The sequence below is a fragment of the Ostrea edulis genome, chromosome 2, assembly GCF_947568905.1.
Source record: "Ostrea edulis chromosome 2, xbOstEdul1.1, whole genome shotgun sequence".
Classification (NCBI taxonomy): Eukaryota; Metazoa; Mollusca; class Bivalvia; order Ostreida; family Ostreidae; genus Ostrea; species Ostrea edulis.
In genome coordinates, this window is record NC_079165.1 from 62,127,307 (window position 1) to 62,148,819 (window position 21,513).

At 35.3% G+C, this 21,513-nt stretch overlaps 2 protein-coding genes across 2 annotated transcripts in view; both read right to left on the bottom strand.

The window, feature by feature from the left end:
- The window catches only part of LOC125648752 (uncharacterized), a 232,079-nt gene that overhangs the window by 82,098 nt on the left and 128,468 nt on the right, over positions 1 to 21,513 (bottom strand). The window lies entirely within an intron of this gene.
- LOC125648758 (uncharacterized) lies at positions 18,882 to 21,118 on the bottom strand. The gene is made up of 3 exons (XM_056154725.1): positions 21,037 to 21,118; positions 20,813 to 20,944; positions 18,882 to 19,776 (listed from the first exon to the last, which is right to left on the bottom strand). Exons 2-3 carry the CDS (start codon positions 20,910 to 20,912, stop codon positions 19,028 to 19,030), a joined length of 849 nt encoding a protein of 282 aa, XP_056010700.1. The 5' UTR covers positions 20,913 to 20,944; positions 21,037 to 21,118; the 3' UTR covers positions 18,882 to 19,027.

Consider the following 21,513-nt stretch of genomic DNA (forward strand, 5'->3'; position numbering starts at 1 on the left):
ATTAACGGTTGAAAGTAGACCACGACGAGTAAACGGTTTCTCTTCAGTAGGCATCATAAACACAAAGGTATCATTTTTTAAACTCCAACAAAGTCCTAGGGATCTGTGAATTGTGTCATCTCTAAGTAGTTCTCCATGATCACTGACATCAAAGGCTTCCATTACAGCTAGTTTGTTAGATGTGATTTTGTGAAGACGTATCTGACCCTCATTTTTCATGGTTGACTGTGTACGCTTCATAAGGTTAATAGCATCAGATTCATTAGGTAATGAGATTAAGCCATCATCAACGTAGAAGTTGTGAATCACAAAGTCTTTCACATCAGGATCAGCGTTTTTGATTGTCTTAAAAAGTCCATAAGATGCAATAGCAGGGGATGGGCTATTGCCAAACACATGCGAAGTCATTCTGTACTCTATCATGATGTCATTTAGATTATTTCCTCTGTACCAAAAGAAATGCAGGAAATTACGGTGGGCTCCATTTACACGAAATCGGTAAAACATCTGATCTACATCAGCTGTCATGGCCACTTCGTCCTTCTTAAAGCGAAGTAAGACCCCGAGCAAGCTGTTGATCATGTCTGGACCAGATATGAGTACCGAATTGAGGGATATTCCACCATACATAGCTGACGAATCAAAGACGCCTCTGATTTGTGCCGGTTTCCTTGGGTGTCGAACGCCAAACAAAGGTAAGTACCAACAACTAGTTGGTGTTGGGGGCGGTGCAACTTCTGCTGCTCCACTGTTCATAACTTTCTCCATAAACTTCACAAACTGTTCATTTTTCTCGGGATCTCTCTGCAGACTAGAGTGTAGAATCTGAGCTCGACGTAGAGCCTGAGTTCTATTGTTAGGTAAATCAAGATGGTTCTCCCTAAAGGGAAGAGGTGCGGTCCATAGGCTGTCCTGTCCTTAGTGAATGACGTATCCATTAACTTTAGGAAAATCCTGTGTTTTACTGACAAACCAGTCCGATCATCGTCAGGGGTTTTCATGAAGACATTGTCACCACGGAAATGAAAGTCACGATTTCCAATGATGTAACTAGAAGCTGACATCTGCTCTTTCACTTCAATATGATTTTTACACAGTTGGCTGCAAGTTACACTTCCATTGTTGAGAACAGACACTTTGTTTACATTCAATGTAGTTCGTTTGTGAAGTCTCCCAAAGCAAATATCGCAAATAATTGCCCAACCAAGACCAGTTCTTTGCACAAATGGTTGTCCACGAGGTCCAGTGATTTGTTCTTCAATGTGATGGTCTTCAATTAAATCTCTACCAATGATAAGTCGTATCTTTGCATTCCCATCAAACTATGGAATGCTTGGTGCAATCATACGTAGATGCGGGTAACTCATTGCAACTTCCGGTGTAGGACTTTCGGACATTTCATTGGGGGATGTCATCACATTCCATCAGAAGAGGAAGATCCATTGTTACAGATGTGTCAAATGAACGCATTTTCAGTCCTAACACCTGCCGACCGTTGAGAGCCGTTTTTCCCGAACAAGTTGTGAGAGTGTAATGAATTGGTAAGGAAGTAATGTTCAAGGCATTGAATAACTCTGGAAATGCAAGAGACTGGTTGCACTGATCATCCACAATTGCGTAAACCCGATGCATATGGTTTGGATTGTTTGGATAATATATATCGATAAGAAAAGTTTTGCTGCATGATCTTCCTTGAAAAGGATCACCGCAGAAAGTGGTGCACTTTGCACTGGTGTTTGTGAGAGTTTTGGATACAGGTGATACTGTTTCTGCGTCCAACTTCATGGTCCGTAAAGTAGAAGAGCCATACGCTTTCTCCCCGCCATGCAAGCTTGGACTCGCTGACGAAACTTTGTCGAAATGTAATGCTGAAGGGTGATTACGACTTCCACAAACTGTACATTGGATTTTCACTTGACGGTCTTTTGCTAAATGTCGAGTTGAGATACAACATTTTGTACAAATGTTTTTACTTTGTAGAAAGTTTTTTCGTTCTGACCAAGTTTTTGCACGAATGGCTTTACAGTCATTTATGCTGTGGCTTGCCTTATGATAAGGACAACGAACGTTGTTGTTGTTGTTGTAATCCGTTACATCAGATTTTTTGGAATTCACTGGGCGCTTCTGAGTTAACTGTTTACTACCAATGAATGAAAATGCTGGGTCATTTCTAACTTCAGTAATATCCCTAATGAACGTCACAGAAAATGAAAAAGGCGGAAAAGGAACACCGTTTGATTTCTTGTAAGGAGACGCTTTAGTGATCCATTTCTCCTGCAGGTGATATGGTAATTTACTAACAATGGGATCCACTCCTATTGATGAGTTGAAGTATGCCAAGCTAGTTGAGAATGCAGAATTTGTCATCAGTGATTCTATCTTGATCAGAATGTTCAGCAAATCATATAGCCGTTTGTTTTCTGATGATATCATAGATCGAAAGTTTTCAAGCTGTTGGCGTATAGAGACTTCTACCATATCAGGTCTCCCGTATATTTGGTCCAGTCTTTCCCAGATAACCTTCAATGCATGATCAGGTTTTCCAAGATTTGCATTACGGATGCCACTGGCGGTAAGTTTAGAATTACCAGTAAGTCTGTTTAACAGTAAGTCAAGTTCTTCAAACTTCGATACTTTCAGTTCACTGATGATATTCGTGAAGATTAATTTCCAGGCATTGTACGACTCAGGAGTGTCGTCAAAGTTCGAGAAACGTTCCGGAAGAAGTTGCTTTTTCATTAGAAATAACGTCATGTCAGACATCATGTTGTGAGATTCTGAAGTGGGTTGAATGTTAGAGGTCATATCAACGTAAGCTGAAGGAATGTTTTGAACATATTTCTTGGTACATTCACTAGGACTTTCTTTCTCAATGTGATCAAGATTTTCAAGGTCCTGCTCAAGATCATCTTCACTAGAACAATCTACAATATGTCCCTGCTTTAACACGTTTAAGTCAATATCTAAATCACTTCTTTTCCTGTTCACTTCAGCTCTTCTAGTTGATTCATCTTCTTCAAGACGAAGCTTCTCCTTTCTTAACTCTGCCTCCTTTCTCATAATTTCTAACTTCCGTTCTTCTCTTCTTTTCTTTTCTGTGTTGGGTCTTCATATCTGAGATGCAGTTTCTAAGAGTTCCAGTTTCACAGCTTTAATATTATCCAAGGCCTTATCAACAACTAACTTTCCTTTTTCAAAGTCTTCTGTACATCTCTTATGTTCAGCTTTAGCTTGTTCACTTCTCGAATGTCTTTGGAGAAAAATAGTATACTGTTGTACACTAGTATGAAATTCAATAAATGAACTCTCTATATCACTCTGTAGTTTCTGAAAATCTTCAATGTTCCGATCACATTTTTTCACACGAAGGATACCTGTCTCTACATTTCTCCAGTTTTCAAATATAGGTGTTTTTGTTTTTTATTTTGAGCATTCATCCCCAAATGCCAAGAATCCCTTTTCACTGTGACGAATTGCACGTTTTTCAGCAAGTGTAGATTTAATCTTGTCTACAGAATCATCTCCATTATGTTGTAAGGATTGTCCTCCAGAATCATAACTTTTGAATGGTGAGTGATAGGCCTCTCATATATCACATACACATTCCTTGTGACAAGACCACCTTTGGTATCAAAATGTTTAACCTTGTGACCTTTTAAAGCTGTTTGGTCCATATTTTATATTTTTTTATAGAAATACTTTAAAGGGGCATTAGGGCATCCGTGGTCGAGTGGTTAAAGCGTTGCTCTCAAAATCACACGGCCTCTCACCTCTGTCGGCGCGGGTTCGAATCCCGCTCGCGCCGGTAAGTGAGAAAGTTACCCAGTTTACTTTCGGAAGGTCGGTGGTCTCTTCCCAGGTACATTGTATCTGGGTTCTCCCTTCCACCAATAAAAACTGGTCGCCACCAGATAAATGAAAAATTGTTGAGTGTGGCGGAAAACATCAATCAATCAATCAATTAAAGCTCCATTAGCTGTCATTTTGTTACCAAAATTTGAATTCAATGAAAATTGCAATATATTATATATTTCAGTAATAACACCAATATTTAATTATTTCAAACACTTTTTAACCTCAAAGCATGCACACGAATAGGTAATTTTTGTGATTAAAGAATTATTGTTTTGCAAGACAATAATTCTTCCTAATGTATTTCTTTACGCTAGAAGCGGTTGTCTAACGTAGTTCTATTAGGTTTCTCTTGTTTTTGTACAAAATAATTGTTTTTGTTAGTCATTGATATATATTCCTATGCCGTTGGGGAATTTTGAGGTAAAAAAAAAAAGGTTGCCATCACTTTCACAGCTAATTCCCGTTTAAGGTAACTCCATACTCGCAGTTTTATCTGATACAAGTTTTAAAAGTGTATTTATTTCCATTTATTAGAGTTAAAACTAACAAATTATCAAATAAAATATATAGGTCATCACACTTTTTAAGATGCAAGACGTACATAAACAAAATCACATATCACCGTCAGAAAATTGCAATTTTCCTTAAACTTCATAAAAACTGGTAACATATACAAATTCATTTACACGCGGTATGTCTTTATACTATTATGTACTGAACCAATCAGTTCCCAAAAGCCTTTATTTCAGTTTATTAACTTAATCAGCACACAGCACATCACAGGCAATTATAATTTTAGGGTTCGAATTTACTAGTAAAAGAGTCTTCAATAGTATATACGAACCCAAACAATACAAATACTTATCATTTCCATTAGTGGAGCTCTTCAAATTAAAGGTGCGTAAAGTCGTGCTACCGGGACAACATACGTAAACATTACGTAGGCATACGTAATATAAATTATGGTATCGAATACATATCATAACCGACTGTAAACCACGACACTGATTAAACTTCTAAAGGCAAATTTAGGAATTGATTATTATTACAAGAAAACGGACGAACGTATTAAACAACGTGAAGGAGTGCTGGTACTAAATCTGCCAAATCTGACCGATATAAAGCATCAATCGAAAGAAGAACTGTGAAGGGAAAAACCAATATGCACATCCGACACAATAACTTTTCTTGTAATTAATGGGATTCATATGTTATTAAAATTATTCTGTCAGACTATGAAGACATTCTATTTATCATACAATTTGGACAGGTTCATATGGCATGGACTTTGTAATCGTTCATGTAACATCTCTCTCTCTCTCTCTCTCTCTCTCTCTCTCTCTCTCTCTCTCTCTCTCTCTCTCTCTCTCTCTCTTTCCAATATTTTAGAATAAGTTATGTATCTGCCAAACTGCATTCACAACAAATGATTTTCCAAACTGCATCTAAGCTATTTTGAAAATTACAAAATATTGATTGACTTAGGACAGAGAACATCGTTGTTTGGAATTTTTTAAATACACCAGTAGAATTTAAAAAACATGTAACATCCTTGATAAATTAGTGTTAGGATATTTTAAACATGCAGTTTGACCAATGGCTATTTTATTTAAAAATATGCCATGTACTTTAACTTAGAAAGGGGGGATGCTATGAACGTTTCGTTTATGTCCCAGTAATCTCGCACTTACTCGCGAGACTTGTGTATTTTCTTACCAATGACGCACAAGGGTCATCAAAGCGTGATAACTCTAATGAGCTGGTAATGAGAAGTATTGCCTGTGATTTGAATACCATAACCCTCGTAAAGAATGATTGTATGTCGATCGCTTAAAAAGATAGAAAAGCTACCTGAGGTTTTTGAAGAAATCAGTATTAAATATGTTTTGTGCATTAACCTTTAGAAGATAATTTGAATTGAGCAGGAATTCCATTTTCCAATTATTATTTGTTGTTTTATATATATGTACGTATATATATATATATATATATATATATATATATATATATCAGATAGTGTGTGGTATCAATTCAGAGTGCATAATATGCTTCAAGGTTGAATTTCACTCTCCGACGGGTGTATGTTGTACCGTTTGCAGTCCTCTTGTTTTTAATTCACGCCCAATTCTTGAATGTACATGTAACATGTGAATTACCTATCGACATGTTCTCTCTTTCGACCTGAGATTCTCGCATTACTTTTTCTTAATTTCCTTTTAAACTGAACTACACTTAATATACCATATTTGTAGTTCTTCATTATAATTTCCTTTACAAAGTCACCTGTACCGATAGAAAATATAAGCGAAGAAATATATTGTTAAACTTTACAACCATTATCTCGCATCCAATGTAATGAAGATGTTCTTGGACAGGGACAAGTATCGCCGCCTAGCGGGAAACAGGGAATCGCAAATCACTACTATCTCTCATTGGTGGAAGATGATTTATCAATGTATAGAAAATGCAAGGCATCCAGAAAATATTCCTGAACAAACTCTCAGAAGCAGTGAAGAAGAGGAGGCTAGACTAGTGAAACATTCAGCAAATTACAGGTGTTGGGTGTGGATATACATCCGCTAAGGTCATGAATCTGGACACAAGAGTATGCTATTATACTAAGAAATCGAGACCAAGATCACCCACTTCCTCTTCAGTCGATAAAATGCGTTATTGGTCGATGGTCTATTTTAATTGATTGATTGATGTATTCCGCCACACTCAACCATTTTTCAGTTATTTGGTGGCGTCCAGTTTTTATTGGTGGAAGAGAGAACCAGATACAATGTACCTGGGAAGAGACCACCGACATTACGAAAGTAAACTGGGAAACTTTCTCACTTACCGGCACGAGCGTGATTCGAACCCGCGCCGATCAGAGGTGAGAGGCCGTGTGATATTGATCGCGATGCTCTAACCACTCGGCCACGGGTCTAATTTAACCATTCGGCTTCGTAAAACAATATCTTAGCTAGGAACATAATGTACGTCATGGATGAGAATTGAAAAGTAGTTCAAGGAACTTTAAGACATTCTCAACAAATCTGATTTACGAGACAATCCAAAATGTATAACTAAAATGTTGGTGATGAGGAAATTCAACTCAAACATCTCACCTCTTCCTTTAGCTTAAATGGAAAATAACAGACCAATTCACCTGTAACAATTTCATTCGATATTATGATTTAAAACTATATCATTTAATTATAAAAACGAGCGCTGATTATTGATGTAATTTTTTTTATTCATAGTGACATCATAGACAGTTGCTTTTTCAACAAAAATAAGGAAATATTTGTATCTAGTGATTAGCCATCCAAAAATCACTTAGCTAAACACTACTCTGATTCCACGCACAAGTACTCTGAAGTTGCAATAAAAAACATCCTGGATTGAGTTCCTCACTGACAATATCTTTGTAGTCTTTGATGATTAGGTCTTACAACAGTCTGTTGGAATTTCCATAAACACAACTTGCGCTCTTTTGTCAGCTGACCCGTTTTTATATCCTTTTGAAGCAGAGTTTATTCAAAAGCTTCTACACGAGTAGATAAAATCTCTTGTTGTGGCCTTTTACCTGATATTTAGATATACATGTATTGACGATGTTTTGTCTATTAACAATAATCATTTTCATTCAGTTGTCGATTCGATATATCCCTGTGAACTCGAGATAAAAGACACCAGAGTCCTCCACATCTGCTTCGTACTTGGATATTTTATTGAAAATGAATATTAACGGCAAACTAACAACTGAACTATATGACAAAGGGGATGATTTCAGCTTCTCTATCGTCAACTTCCCATATTTATGTAGCAATATAATTCTATTATCACCTGCACATGGTTTTTATATCTCTTAACTGATTCGATACGCAAGAGCTTGTTCTGCGTATGATCAGTTTTTAAATCGAGGCAGGCTACTGACAAACAAGATGATCTAGCAGGGGTTTCAACAGTCTCGTTTAAAGTCAGGAGTTTGCAAACTGTATGGTCGTTATAATGATCTAGTTTGCCAATACTACATGCACAACCTATCATTGGGTCAAATGCTGTCTGACGTATTTCATATTGATTCTTAGGCCGTTCTTGGCATACTGATTTTGACTACAGATGATCAAGACATAGGGCTCATGGCGGGTGTGACCGGTCGGCAGGGAATGCTTACTCCTCTTAGGCACCTCATCCTAGATGTGGTATAACCAGGGTTCGTGTTTGCCCAAGTCATTATTTTGCATTCCTTATATGAGCTATGAGATTGATCACTGTTCGTTATTTTCACCTTTCATGCCTCATAGGATATGCTTTAAATGATACAAAGAAGACATATTTCAGGAATTATAATTATATTTCATTAAACTAATATTGACAAGAGTATCCTATGATCCTAAATATATTCAACATATCATTAAGTGCTGCTCACTACCTCAGAATACATCGTGACAGAATATTTTCTTCTGGAGTTTAGTTGCTTCCGTTCTATTGACTATTCTTAAACATGTACTTTAAAAGACACTGGTTGGTTAGTTGTTCATTGCATTGCTGATTTCATTGTATATTCCTCTTTGCTCTGGGTCAGAAGTAACAGATAGATGTCTTGGTTTTTGTTCACGATTTCTGTACATTTTGGACCAAATCTGGTATCCCACGGCAACAATCAACAGAACTGACACCGAGGTTCCGAAGAACGTAACAAGAATGACTGACACATAGTTTGTATGTCTGTGTTTCCTGGACTTTTGATAAAAACCGTCTTCGGATTTTTTGTCAGGATCAGAGTTCCTGAGGTTGGGTTTTACCTCCTCTCTTCTGGCTTTGGTAAAATCAGTGGTTGGAAAGTTAGTAAGCAGAATACCAGAATCCTCATTAATTGTGTTGTCCTTGCCATTACTATGACCTCTGGGTTGAAAAGAGTTTCCTACTTGTGTGGTCAAAATAGTAGAGTATTTGGTCTCAACTGCAAAAAGATAAAGTATTAATGGGGCATGGACACGATTAAAATTAAAATTTTATTTTTCCATTTTTATTGTTTACAATGCTAACTAAAGTATTTCTGATGGTCAACCAAAATTTAAATATGAATTTTTGAGTTATAAGCGAGATACAGTACTCAAAATTCTTTCTTATGTATACAAGGCTCGTGTCATGTTTTTGTTTACATATAGATTGCTTAATAGAAAATAGCATATTTAAAACAAAATGATTTGTGCTAAACACTAGAAATTGTGTTCCAAAGTAACTTGTAAATTGAAAAAATCTGCTTTTGAACGAACTGTTAATAGTGTATTTAACATGTGTAAGCAAACTCATGGCATAAGCCTTGTTTATAAACATAACAAAGAATCATGAGCTCTGTATCTCCAATATACCTCGACAACTGATATTCAAATTTTTGATGACCATTAGAAATATAGTTAAGCATTCTAAACATTAAAAATGGAAATATAAAATAAGAAAATTCCCAGCTCAAATCGTGTCCATGCCCCTTTAAAGTACTTTAAATTGTAACTAAATTATGTGTGTAGTATATTTGAGATATATTAATAAGTTCATATGATTACAAACTTTTTCTGCCATACTTTCAATATCATTTCTTCGAAGTAATTGTGTTTCCCCATTCTACAGAAATTTGATAACAGATGGCATTTTCCTTTCTTTCGTGGGTAGGGAAAGCATTGCTTAGAGCCCTCTGGCAAGCACTATTAGCGCCTCCAACATTTGTAATATTATACCAAAATTTCTTATAAATCGTCAATTTCAAATCATGATCCATGTAATTGTATTCATCAAAATGCTCAACCTCCCCGGTCTCCCCTAGATTACTGCTGCAGATTTTTAATACTATGATTTTCCCACATTTTACATATTGTTGTATTATATGGAGCAATCCAAGAAATGCTGAAAATGTGAATAAGCTTTTTATATTGCAAAAACGAGCTGCAAGGGTAATTCTTAACATCAGAAATTTTGAAACACCATCTAATGTCATGTTTACACAACTTAACTGGCTGCCTCTATCAGATTACTTTGTCTATAGAAAAGTCATTTTAGTGTATAAAATTTTACATGGTTTAATGCCAGATTATTTAAATGTGTATCAGAAGTCAGTCAGAGGCAAACTGAAAATTCTAATTCAAATATATTGTATATACCCTGGGCAAAAACAGAATATTTTTAAAGATCTTTCAGCATTTCAGGGAGCACAATGTGGAATGTCTTGAGTGAAAATATAAGAAACTTTAAGAGAAATTATCTTAGAGATTATCACTATACCTTTTAAGCTTCATTTTGTTCCTATTTATCTTACATTCATAATTATTTCTTCAGTTTATATGTATTCTACTTCTTTCAATCTGTGTTTATTTTACTAATATCTGTCTGTATGTGTGTTATATGCAGGACCATATTGAAAACTAGCGTTATCCCTAAATATGTAATCCTGGATAAATAAAGGCTTTATTATTAGTATTATTATTATTGCAGACTACACTTGTAATTTTCTGCTTTTCTTTCATGTTCCGTGTCTATAAGAGAGAGAGAGAGAGAGAGAGAGAGCGAGCGAGAGAGAGAGAGAGAGAGAGAGAGAGAGAGAGAGGGGTGTTTTATTTATTCAGCTTAGCTTCTATGATCACCACTTAGGATTACAATGCTTACCTTCATTGTGAAGGCATGAGATTAACCATCGTAATATTTTGTGTGATAATGTGAAATTTACATGGTAATTATCAGAAAATGGTTTTGCCCATACTGGTGCTGTATATTTTATGATCTCAAAAATAATCAGTGAAGAGAAATTTATAGGTTTCTTGAAAGTTAATTTAAAGGTATGGAACATATACAGAAAATACTATGTATGAAACAATTAAAGTCAGCTTAATTACGATACAAAACGAGAAATATCATCATGTAAAAGCATTTATCATATTTACGATTCTTCACTGAACGCACTTCTCGATTGGTATGCAATGTGCACGAATGTTTTGTAAAGTGAGTTGTTGATTTGCCTCATTGAAAATAGTTCCTGTGTTTATAATTCAATGAGAAAGAGTGCTAAATCTATAAGGACGGTAAGTGCTCATTATAAATGAAGCTTTAAAAACAATAGTGCTCTCTAAGTTCACCAGGGGTTTACATCACATCATGCAATGCAAGTTTTATTAAAAACTGACCAACAAAAAATAAATCTATTTTGATTGCTTGCAGAGCTTGTATTTTTCATTACCTGATATACACCCTGTAGAGACATTACAGAACTCTCGTGAACAGTTACATTTTCCATCCAAACAACGTCGACCAAATGTTGGGTAAGGGCACTTGTAGATACATTCTGGTCCATAGTAACCCAACATACATTCTGAAATAGACAATTTTCAAACATTCGCTAGATTTAGACAATGTAACAAAATTGACTTCTTGTAATATGTAGTTGTTCTTAATTGAACACCAGAGTGCACTAATCTGATATAATCTTGTATATCGTCTCATGTTTATGTACTGCTAAGGTAAAATTTCACATTGAGAACAATTTCATAAACCCAGTAAAGAATACAAAATTAAAAGGCAAACACAGAGCCTTGGAAACGCCAGAGGTGATATCATGTGCCTAAAAGGAATAAACATTCCCTCTTGAATAGTGACATCCGCAGTGACCTCCCTGGTTTGATCCGGATTGAGAGCACGGCCTAACAGTTGTCATGAAACACGTCAGATAATATATGTATCTGACCTGAACTTTAGAATATTAAGACAGTTGAAACTTCCTCTTCGGAACAAGGGCTGCTATCGCCAAACAGATTTTTATGACCAAGAACAATCATCTTCAGAGAAATATAAAGTTTACTGATTAATAACTGTTGAGAACTATTTGTCCAGCGGTTTGAAAGCCTACTCAAAACATCTCACTCATTTAGAGACTTCAGGAGCTGTATATAATATCTGTACAAATATATAGAAGATATGTAAAAACAGAAGTCAGTCAATTCGCCAAGGTTGCAAGATCCACTCACTCATTACATAATCATTATATACCTATTTCTAATGTGTGATACTCGTGTGACTGTTAAGGCATAGATATATTGTTATACTGTTGTACACGTGTTTGAACCGGTAGATTAGTGGTAGAGCGTTCGATTCGAACCCGGGAGTTCGTGAGGTCGAGACCCGATTGTGGTATGGTCGAGTTAACCTTAAGATGTATACACAGTAATTGCTCCATCGCCAAACGCTCGGCATCTAGACTGACTGATTTTATATTTTCTAACGTTTCACTCATATGGAGTCGTCATCATTGCCGGTGAAGGGCTGCAAATTTTAGGCCTATGCTCGGCGCTTATGGCCATTGAGCAGGGAGGGATCTTTATCGTGCCACACCTGCTGTGACACGGGACGTCAATTTGTGCGGTCTCATCCGAAGGACCGCCTCATTTAGTCACCTCTTACGACAAGCAAGGGGTACGGAGGACCTATTCTAACCCCGATCCTTCGGACTTGATCTTAAAAACGGAGGTAACGTGTTTCGGCAAGCATTGACACGTTAAAGAATCCTCACTGCTACTGCCATGAGCGCTAAGCATTAGTCTTTTGTTGACGTCTTGCTATGAGTGAAAAATTCTCGTTGTGACGTAAAACAAACAAGGAATTTAAACATAGTCTTTGTTAATCATCGATATGATTAATGTACAAGTACAACGTAAAGCAACATACCAACACACCTCCCGGTATCATTCGACAACATGAAATCAGCTTTGCATGTTTTAGGCTTTTGGTTCTCCCTTAAAATAACATGATATACTTTGTTAATTGATGTCTTGTAACATGAGAATGTATTATTGGATGACTAGAGTATAAACTTATATAAAACGAAGACTTACGAATATGTTGTGGGTGAAAAATAAGCCTGTATTAGAAGATTAATCAGTAGACGTGTTAACATATTTGGTAAATACTCTGAAAATAAATTCACTATTGATATGTATATCAGTGTATGAAGTATGACAGGTGTTTAAGAAGTGAAGGAAATGCTTAATGAGGAAATGGTTATTTTTATTCTTCTACTTCATTAAAGGGCATTGGCAACGTGTGGATTAATACTATCACAAAAGGAAACATGCAAATATCATAGAACTTGCTTCATATCACGGGACAGTATACTTTTCAATGATAATTATATTGTCCCATTTTGACCAGAATGGGGTATCAAAGTGAAAAAAATAAGACTGCTTGCATAAACAAGAACCATTTCTCTTACATTTATTTAGACTTTATTTAGATACAATAAAAGAGTTCGTGTTAGCGTTGAAAAATGACAGCATGCATTTAACTCTATTGCCATTAAACCTATTGTGATTTTCAGCTACATGTTTTGCAAGTTACAGCATCCATGGACATGTAATCCTCCTTCTGTGTTCTATTATCCATGTCAATATACTCACTGACTTGTGCCCAGGTTTACTTAGTCTTTTGTACAATTTTTGAAAGTGATTTGCCTTTTCTTATTTGTAATTCCCTCCCGTTATCCTCTTCAATGCATTCCAGTATGTTTGCATTGAGAAAGTCAATATTTTGTTTTTATACGCCCTTCTTAAGACGGGACGTATTATGGTATGGCGTTCATGTCCGTCCGTATGTCCGTCCGTCTGTTAGCTTTTTCATGTCCGACCCGTAACTTAAATACTACAAGGCCTAGATTCATCAAACTTTGTCTGTAGATACATCTTGGGTAGAAGGTGTGTCGCACATTAAAACCAGGTCACTGTGACTTTTCATTAAGAAGATATGGCCATATATAGCAAAAACTTGTCCGACTCATAACTTGAAAACTATTAGACCTAGAATCACCAAAATTGGTCAACTAATGCATCTTAGGTAGAAGGTGTGTCGCATCCTACTTTAAGGTCACTGTGACATTTAATTAAGGTGATATAAAAAATGTTTTAATGGGTACAATCTATACTGTTAACAATATGTGACGGGCGTATCATGTGCCGTGGCGGTGCACTTTTTTATTTCTGCGCTTAGAGACACTATTTCTAGACGATAGAGTTGTGTACCTTGTTGTGTTCTTTTTTTATCAGATGGATCATTGAATTTCCGATACAGTTTCTGTAGTCTGCTATTTCACAATAGGTATGTACCTGTAGCTGGGATGTAACATGGGAGCTTCGACGGTTTCTCAATTGTGATTTCATTCCTCCTTTAAGTTGAAAGACTATACCTGCAATGAGAAACCCGACAAGGAGGATACTAATTACTGAAATGATGATCATCACCAATAAAGAACTGGCGTTTGAGACATTTTTGGTGTGGCCTTGCTTTGACTGGGTGACAGAATTTATATTTGTTGTACGAAGGGTAGATTCTGAGTTCACAATAGATGAGGAATCCGTTGTCAAGAAAGCCGAGAGAACTTCTGGATTTTGTTTTGCTACTGAAATATAATCAGTATATGTTACTTTACGATAGACAGAATAAATATTGTATGCAAATTACATCTGTAATTGTCGGTCAAACCTTTGACAATGTGTGGTACAATTTATGCAGTGGTGTTTTGTAGTAAATGCCTAATTTTTGTCGTAATGGTCTACATTTTTGCAATTACTTCCTTTACACCGGAGACGTTTCCGTATCAGTGAAAAATTCTTGAGCGGGACATTAAACAACATATAACCAACCAACCTTTACACCGGAAGCTGGAGGGATAAACTTGTCGCGGTCCAACATTGCACAAATGTCAACAAACAGTGTTAAGTCAAGCTTGCATTACATTTTTATAATATTCTGTGCTAAGACTTTCATGGAAAGTGCATGTCGAAAATGCACCATTTAATTTGTAAAACATTGCATGAATTGTAGGGTGTTGCAGCCGTACTTGACATTGATACAGATAACTTTGCAAGTAAATTAGCATTCTGTAAAATGTTTATGAATGAAAATAAAGAACAACAAAAACAGGCATCTGAAAATACATGATATAAATATAATTGTTCACATCACAGTAAATGCAATGTATTTCGAGTTGATATATATATATATATATATATATATATATATATATATATATATCAATACACACTTTCGGTAGTAACCAAGGAAAGTGAATTATTTTAACGGTCATGCCAACGCGCTGCTGTGTTCTTGTTTGTTTAACCCGCGGTGTTTTGAATTCCAAATGATAAAAGCTTAGAAAATTTTGAATTCTCGTAATCAAAAGAAATTGCAATGAATGTCGCTATAAACTCTGGTACCCTGGGCCGCACAGTGTTATGTTTCACAACCACTTTACCAAAGACGACTTTTTCATGGTAACTTCACACGGTAACATTTTGACTATTTGTAGTTCTCAATGGTATTAAACGACGTCTTTGTGCTCTAACTTAAAAGGGACTATAAAATGAAGTTGAGGGTTCAGACATTGGAGAAAATAAAGGTTTGGGGATACCAAATCAAATCAGATTTGATTGTAAATACAGTCCTATTTTACTAGACGTTGTTTTAGTATAATTTGATTCTTTTTGATTGAATTGTTGTTGTTTTTTTTCCACAAGCGGAAAATTTGAAAAAAAATATTGACAACCTCAAAATGTGGAATGAAAATTTTAAGCATTGTAAACATTAAAAATGGAAAAATAAAACTTGAAAACGTTCAGCTCAAATGGTGCCCATGTCCCTTTAACTTTACAGAGACAAAATAAGAACTTTTTGGGGTTTTTTTTTCATTCTGTGCAATTTTCGAAAGTGCATGGTTTCTAGGCATGCTTAAGGAAATTGGTAGGCATGGTTATTAGAATCGGTCGTTATGTTAATGTCTATAGTCCATATTTATGTATATTCAGCATATGTGAAGGTTACAGTATATACAGGACTTCATTCTAACAATACTGTACATGTTCATATATTAGAATAAGATAGACGAAGATTGTACATAATACTACTATTCACACAGCTACACCCCCATATTGAATTCAATTGAATCATAAATAGATGTACATTATCTCTGAAAATATTAACGTTACAAAGAGGTATATAGTGATTACTGTTCAATATCTTAATATGTGTATGTCAAATATATATGGATGCTAAAATAAGTCAATTAGGAATAAGATTTATCCAGCATCTAGTTGATAATAGAATCTATCTAAGAAAGATTTCTTGAAATGGCAATTTTTCTAATTTCTGGAGTATAAATTCTGTTAAAGAGTTGTTTCTGTGTACGTTAATTGTCTTCATATATTTTAAAGTATAAACTACGAAAAATACATTCCTTTCTACCTGAACGGAACAGATCTCCTTGGATTTGATAATAATACTCATGAGATTTGTCATGTTCCAGTGCATCATTCACATTTGTAAGATAAGAGACAGATTCATCTGATGAAAGGTGAAGATAACGAACAGTGATCAATCTCATAACTCCTATAAGCAATACAAAATAGAGAGTTGGGCAAATACAGACCCCTGGACACACCAGAAGTCGGATCAGGTGCCTAGGAGGAGTACGCATCCCCTGTCTACTGGTCACACCCGCCTATCATACAATTTTTAGACCGTTCTTTACATATTTATTTTGACTACAGATTACTCCGTTTACCTGATTAATACATAGGGATAACGTAGGTTGTGATCGGTCAGAGCTTTACTGTATATCAAAGCTATCCCAAGGCATCACAATTCAGTTTTCAAAAGATTTATTCATCACATACATGTATATAAAGTAGTTGTTAAACTTCTAATGTTGGCCTTCTCCAGGGTTATAAAAGAAAGAAAATTGAATTTACAGTACATGACGTCACTTCCATATCCAATGTGTATGGGAAAAACATCAGTATATTTAGAACGGATGTGACGATTAGGTAAAGGAAAATCACAATATATGCATTAAAGCTGATGTTCTCTGTCAAGTAGTCGACATATGAATGAAAAAGAATGTTGTTAATAGATAGAACGTCTTTGATGTATCTAAATGTCGAGTTGAAGGCCACAAAATATTTCTTCTCTTGTAGAAGCTTTTGAAAATAACTTAAAATGGCAACCAATAAAGAAAATGGTTTGTGTCCATATCAATTCAAACACACTGTTGGGTGACATAATATATATATATATATATATATATATATATATATATATATTACATATGTGCTGTCAGTGACAAACTCTAGCACCTTTTACCATCAACCTCAGAGTACTTGTGCATATAATCAAAATAGTAAAAACGGGTATTTTTATGGCTGATCAAACACAGAATATTTCACTTTTCGATTGCTAATTTATTCATGTATATTGCTTCCCAATGGATCAGATTTCATAATTTAATTCGATTTATTGAGAAAGGAATATACTCATTATATTTTGGTTACTTCCTCTATGAACTACAAAAGTACTTCTGTTAATGATTGAAATTCAAAATATCACACGATAAGGAAATAGTTTGGAGCTTAACAATCAGGCTAGGATAAGTGCATAACATTAAAACATAAATGATTATTTGATATCAAGTTTTTCCCGGCACAGACAGAAAAAAATGTGTGCTAAAGAGTAAATTTTGATAAACTAAATATTTTAAATTTAGAACAAGCAGGTATAAGAAATAAAAACTCCTTAATTTTGTAATTTTATATTATTTTCTATCATAAAAAGAAACCTCGTTGGATTGAACAAATCAATTTCGTTATATTTATTTAGATTTTGTAGTGATACACCAAAAATAATTCATGTTTGGTTAAAAATTATACTGGCATGCATTTGATTCAGTATCAACATGTTCACTCTACGTATCCATGGATACACTATCCTCCTTCTGTGTATCGTAACCATGTCAATGCAAGGTGAAGATAACGAACAGTGATCAATCTCATAACTCCTACAAGCAATACAAAATAGATAGTTGGGCAAACACGGACCCCTGGACACACCAGAGGTGGGATCAGGTGCCTAGGAGGAGTAAGCATCCCCTGTTGACCGGTCACACCCGCCGTGAGCCCCATATCCTGATCAGGTAAACGGAGTTATCCGCAGTCAAATCAGTATGCCAAGAACGCCTTAACAATCGGTATGAAACACGTCAGACAGCATTTGACCCAATGCGAGGTTGTATCGACGAACTAGAATATACACACAAACTTGTGTAGAAGTTTTACCTAGTTTTTTGTGTGCAATTTTCAAATGAGTTTTGTCTTTTCTCATCTGTACTTCTCTTTCTTAATCCTCTTCATTATATTCCAGTATCTCTTGCAGTGAGAAAGTGCATGTCTATAGACACTATTTCGAGACTGTAAATCTTTAATATATTCTGTTGTTTCATTTCTAGACTGATCAATGAATTTTTAAACCTCTGGTTCGGTTCGGTTTCTGAGGTGTTACTTCCATCCACAACCATATCGCTGTCTTCTATTTCACAGTAGGTATTTACATGTACCTGTCGCTGGTATGATACAATAGAACCTCTTTTCAACTGTTGATCAAATCATAATTTGATTCTTCTCTCAACTGAAAGACTACATGTACAACTGCAACGCGAAACCCGACGACAATGACACCAATAATAACCACCAAAGCAGTAATGGGATTTGAGACATTTCGTGTGGTCTAGTTTCGATTGGGTGGCAGACTTTAAATTTCTTGTATCAAGAATTGATTCAGAATCTGAATATTTCAATGAAGAACTCTGGCACCTTTTACCATCAACTTCAGAGTACTTGTGCATATAATCAAAATGTTCAACAAGTATTTTTATGACTGATCAAAAATCGAATATTTCTGACTTCACCTGTCTATTGCTCATTTATACATGTACATGCATATAGATTGTTTCCCCATATCAATTTAATTTCCTTTATTTAGAGGGGAATGTACTTATTATATTTTGATTTACTTCCTATGTTAATTAGAAAAATACTTCTAATAATCATATTCCAATGCAATTGACAAGAATATTACACGGACGGAAATAATTTGGTGCTTAATAATCGGGTTACGATAAGTATTTTAATTTTCAGAAGAATTAGTTATAACAAATAATCAATGTTTTTGTATTGTAATTTTTTATTATTATTCTATCGAAAACCAAAAACGAACTCGTTGGATTGGACAAATATATTAATTTCTAAGATACTTATTTGAAATTTATTCAGATGCACCAAACAGAATTCATATTTGGTTTTTTAAAAAGCTGGTATTGTTATGCATTTGACTCTCCATTACCATTAAATTTGTTGTCAATTTCAACATTTTCGCTAGATACAGCGATGGCACTGACGAGGCTATCGCCATCCATGGAGACGTAATCCTCCTGTTTTCTCTTGTCAATAACAATATACCCACTGACTTGTGCAGAGGTTTTACCGAGTCTTTTTTGTGAAATTTGCAAATCTGTTTTGTCTTTTCTCATCTGTACCCCTTTCCTTTTATCCTCTTCATTACATTCCAGTATCTTTTGCAGTGAGAATGTGGATGGTGTTTTACTTCTATACTTAGAGACACTATTTCTGGACGGCAAAGCTGCATACTTTGTTATGTCCTTTTTAGACTGATCGATTATTTCATAAACTTCTGGTTCAGTTTCCGCGGTGTTACTTCCATCCTCAACCACATCGCTGTCTTCTATTGCACAATAGGTATCTACATGTACCTGTCGTTGGGACGCTGCAAGAGAACCTCTTTTCGGCGGTTTATCAAATCGTAATTTGATTCTTACTCTCAGCTGAAAGAATACAACTGCAACAAATAACCCGACAACGATTACACCAATTACTAAAATGATGATTAACACCAACAAAGAACTTGGATTTGAGATATATTTTGTGTGGTCTGATTTTGATTGCGTTGCAGACTTTATATTTGTTGTATCAAGAGTTGATTCAGAATTTGAAAAAGAAAAGGAATCCATTGTCAGTAGAGTCGAGAGAACTCCTTTTGTTTGCTTTTCTGCTGAAAGAGAATCAGTTCATGTAATGTTAGATTTTGAGAAATGAAAACAGTTTGTCTTTTTGCATAGATACTAATCAGTTTCATTTGGAAACTTTTTTACGTAATCAAATGTAGTAAAATCTATGGAAACGTTGGATGAATTAACCAATGTAATTTCAAATGTAGTTTGTAAAGTATCGTCTAAAGATGACAAACTTGATTAATTGTATCATTTCGCAAATTCTATAGTCGTTATGATAATCTAGTTGCCAAAATATAGCCTTGGGTCAAATGCTGTCTGACGTGTTTCATAGTGATTGTTAGGCCGTTTATGGTACACTGATTTTGACTACGGATCACTCCGTTTACCTGATCAAGACTAATGTGACCGGTCGAGAGGGGATGCTTACTCCTCCTTGGCACCTGATCTCACCTTCACCTTTCTTAATGAACACTAATTTTTATCTGCATCTGTCCCTTTATTTGAAACAGTTGGGTAAATCTAGCATTCTGCGAGTACAACACATAGGTTTCTACCGGATTTATTTTCCAGTTCTAAACAGTACTTCTAATATGAAATAAAGTCAAAATTCATAACTGCATTTGATATGATTGCTGTTGTTTTATTCAACTAATCTATTGTTATGAAAAGGTGAAGAAAATGAACTTTTAATAAAGAATAAAACATTACGAGTTGGACACGGACATGGACCCCTGTATATATCTGATGTCGGATCAGATGCCCAAGAGGAGTAAGCATCCCTGTCGACCGGTCACATCCTCAATAAACCCTATATCTTGATCAGGTAAACGGAGTAATCCATATTTAAAATCAGTGTGTATAAAGGAACGGCCAAACAATTGGTGTAAAACACGTCAGACAGCATTTTACCCTAAAACAGGTTGTATTGTTATATTAGATCGTTATAACAACAATAGAATGTGCGAAATGCAGACTTTAAATGAGACGGTTGAAACTTCTGCACCATCAATTTGTTTGTCAGTAGATTGCCGCGATTGAAAAACTGATCATAAACAGAACAAACAATATATTTACGTCCTCTACAACCAAGGGATGGATCACAAAACTCTGGTGGGCATCGACATGTCCCCTCCAAACATCGGCGTCCGTATTTTGGGTATTGACAAGTGTGCATACAGTTGGGTCCAAACTTTCCCGACGAACAAGCTAGATAGAATACAATATCTTGTCAGACAGAGACGTATATAATCTCCATGTACAGAATTATGATATGTCTAAATAAAACACTATATACTTACGAACACATTTTCCCGCAAGGTTGTAATAGTCCGCACAACAGGATGTTCCTTGACCAGTTCTACAAATATGTAAATCAACTGCAAATTTATTCGATGTTTCATGATCACGACAAATGGTTAAATGTTCAACAAATGAGCTCATATACTATGTACAAACTACCTGTATTTTTGTATTACCACATATTGTCATGCTGAAAATATTGTATTATAAATATCTTACTTTAAGCAATTCTCTTCTACAGATGACTGTTGAGAAATAAAAAAGAAATTGTTATCCACAAAAGCATCAGAGCCGTTGAAAACATGCTTGCTTTGGGAGATAGTTAATCAAGGCTGATATTTTAATAATATTGTTTGAACAAAAATGAGGAAGTGAATTTTCGCAACAGTTACTGCAAGGATATTCTCACCGCAATCAAGAATTACCTTTTTCTCTTTTCAATGATACAGGATTATATTCCTAAAATAGAATTTGGA

Coding starts and splice junctions, on each gene's coding strand:
- LOC125648758 (XM_056154725.1), bottom strand. CDS start 20,912: ATGCACACTTGTCAATACCCAAAATACGGACGCCGATGTTTGGAGGGG. Junction 19,777..20,812: donor ATCCCTTGGTTGTAGAGGAC/GTAAATATATTG, acceptor ATTCTCTTTCAG/CAGAAAAGCAAACAAAAGGA.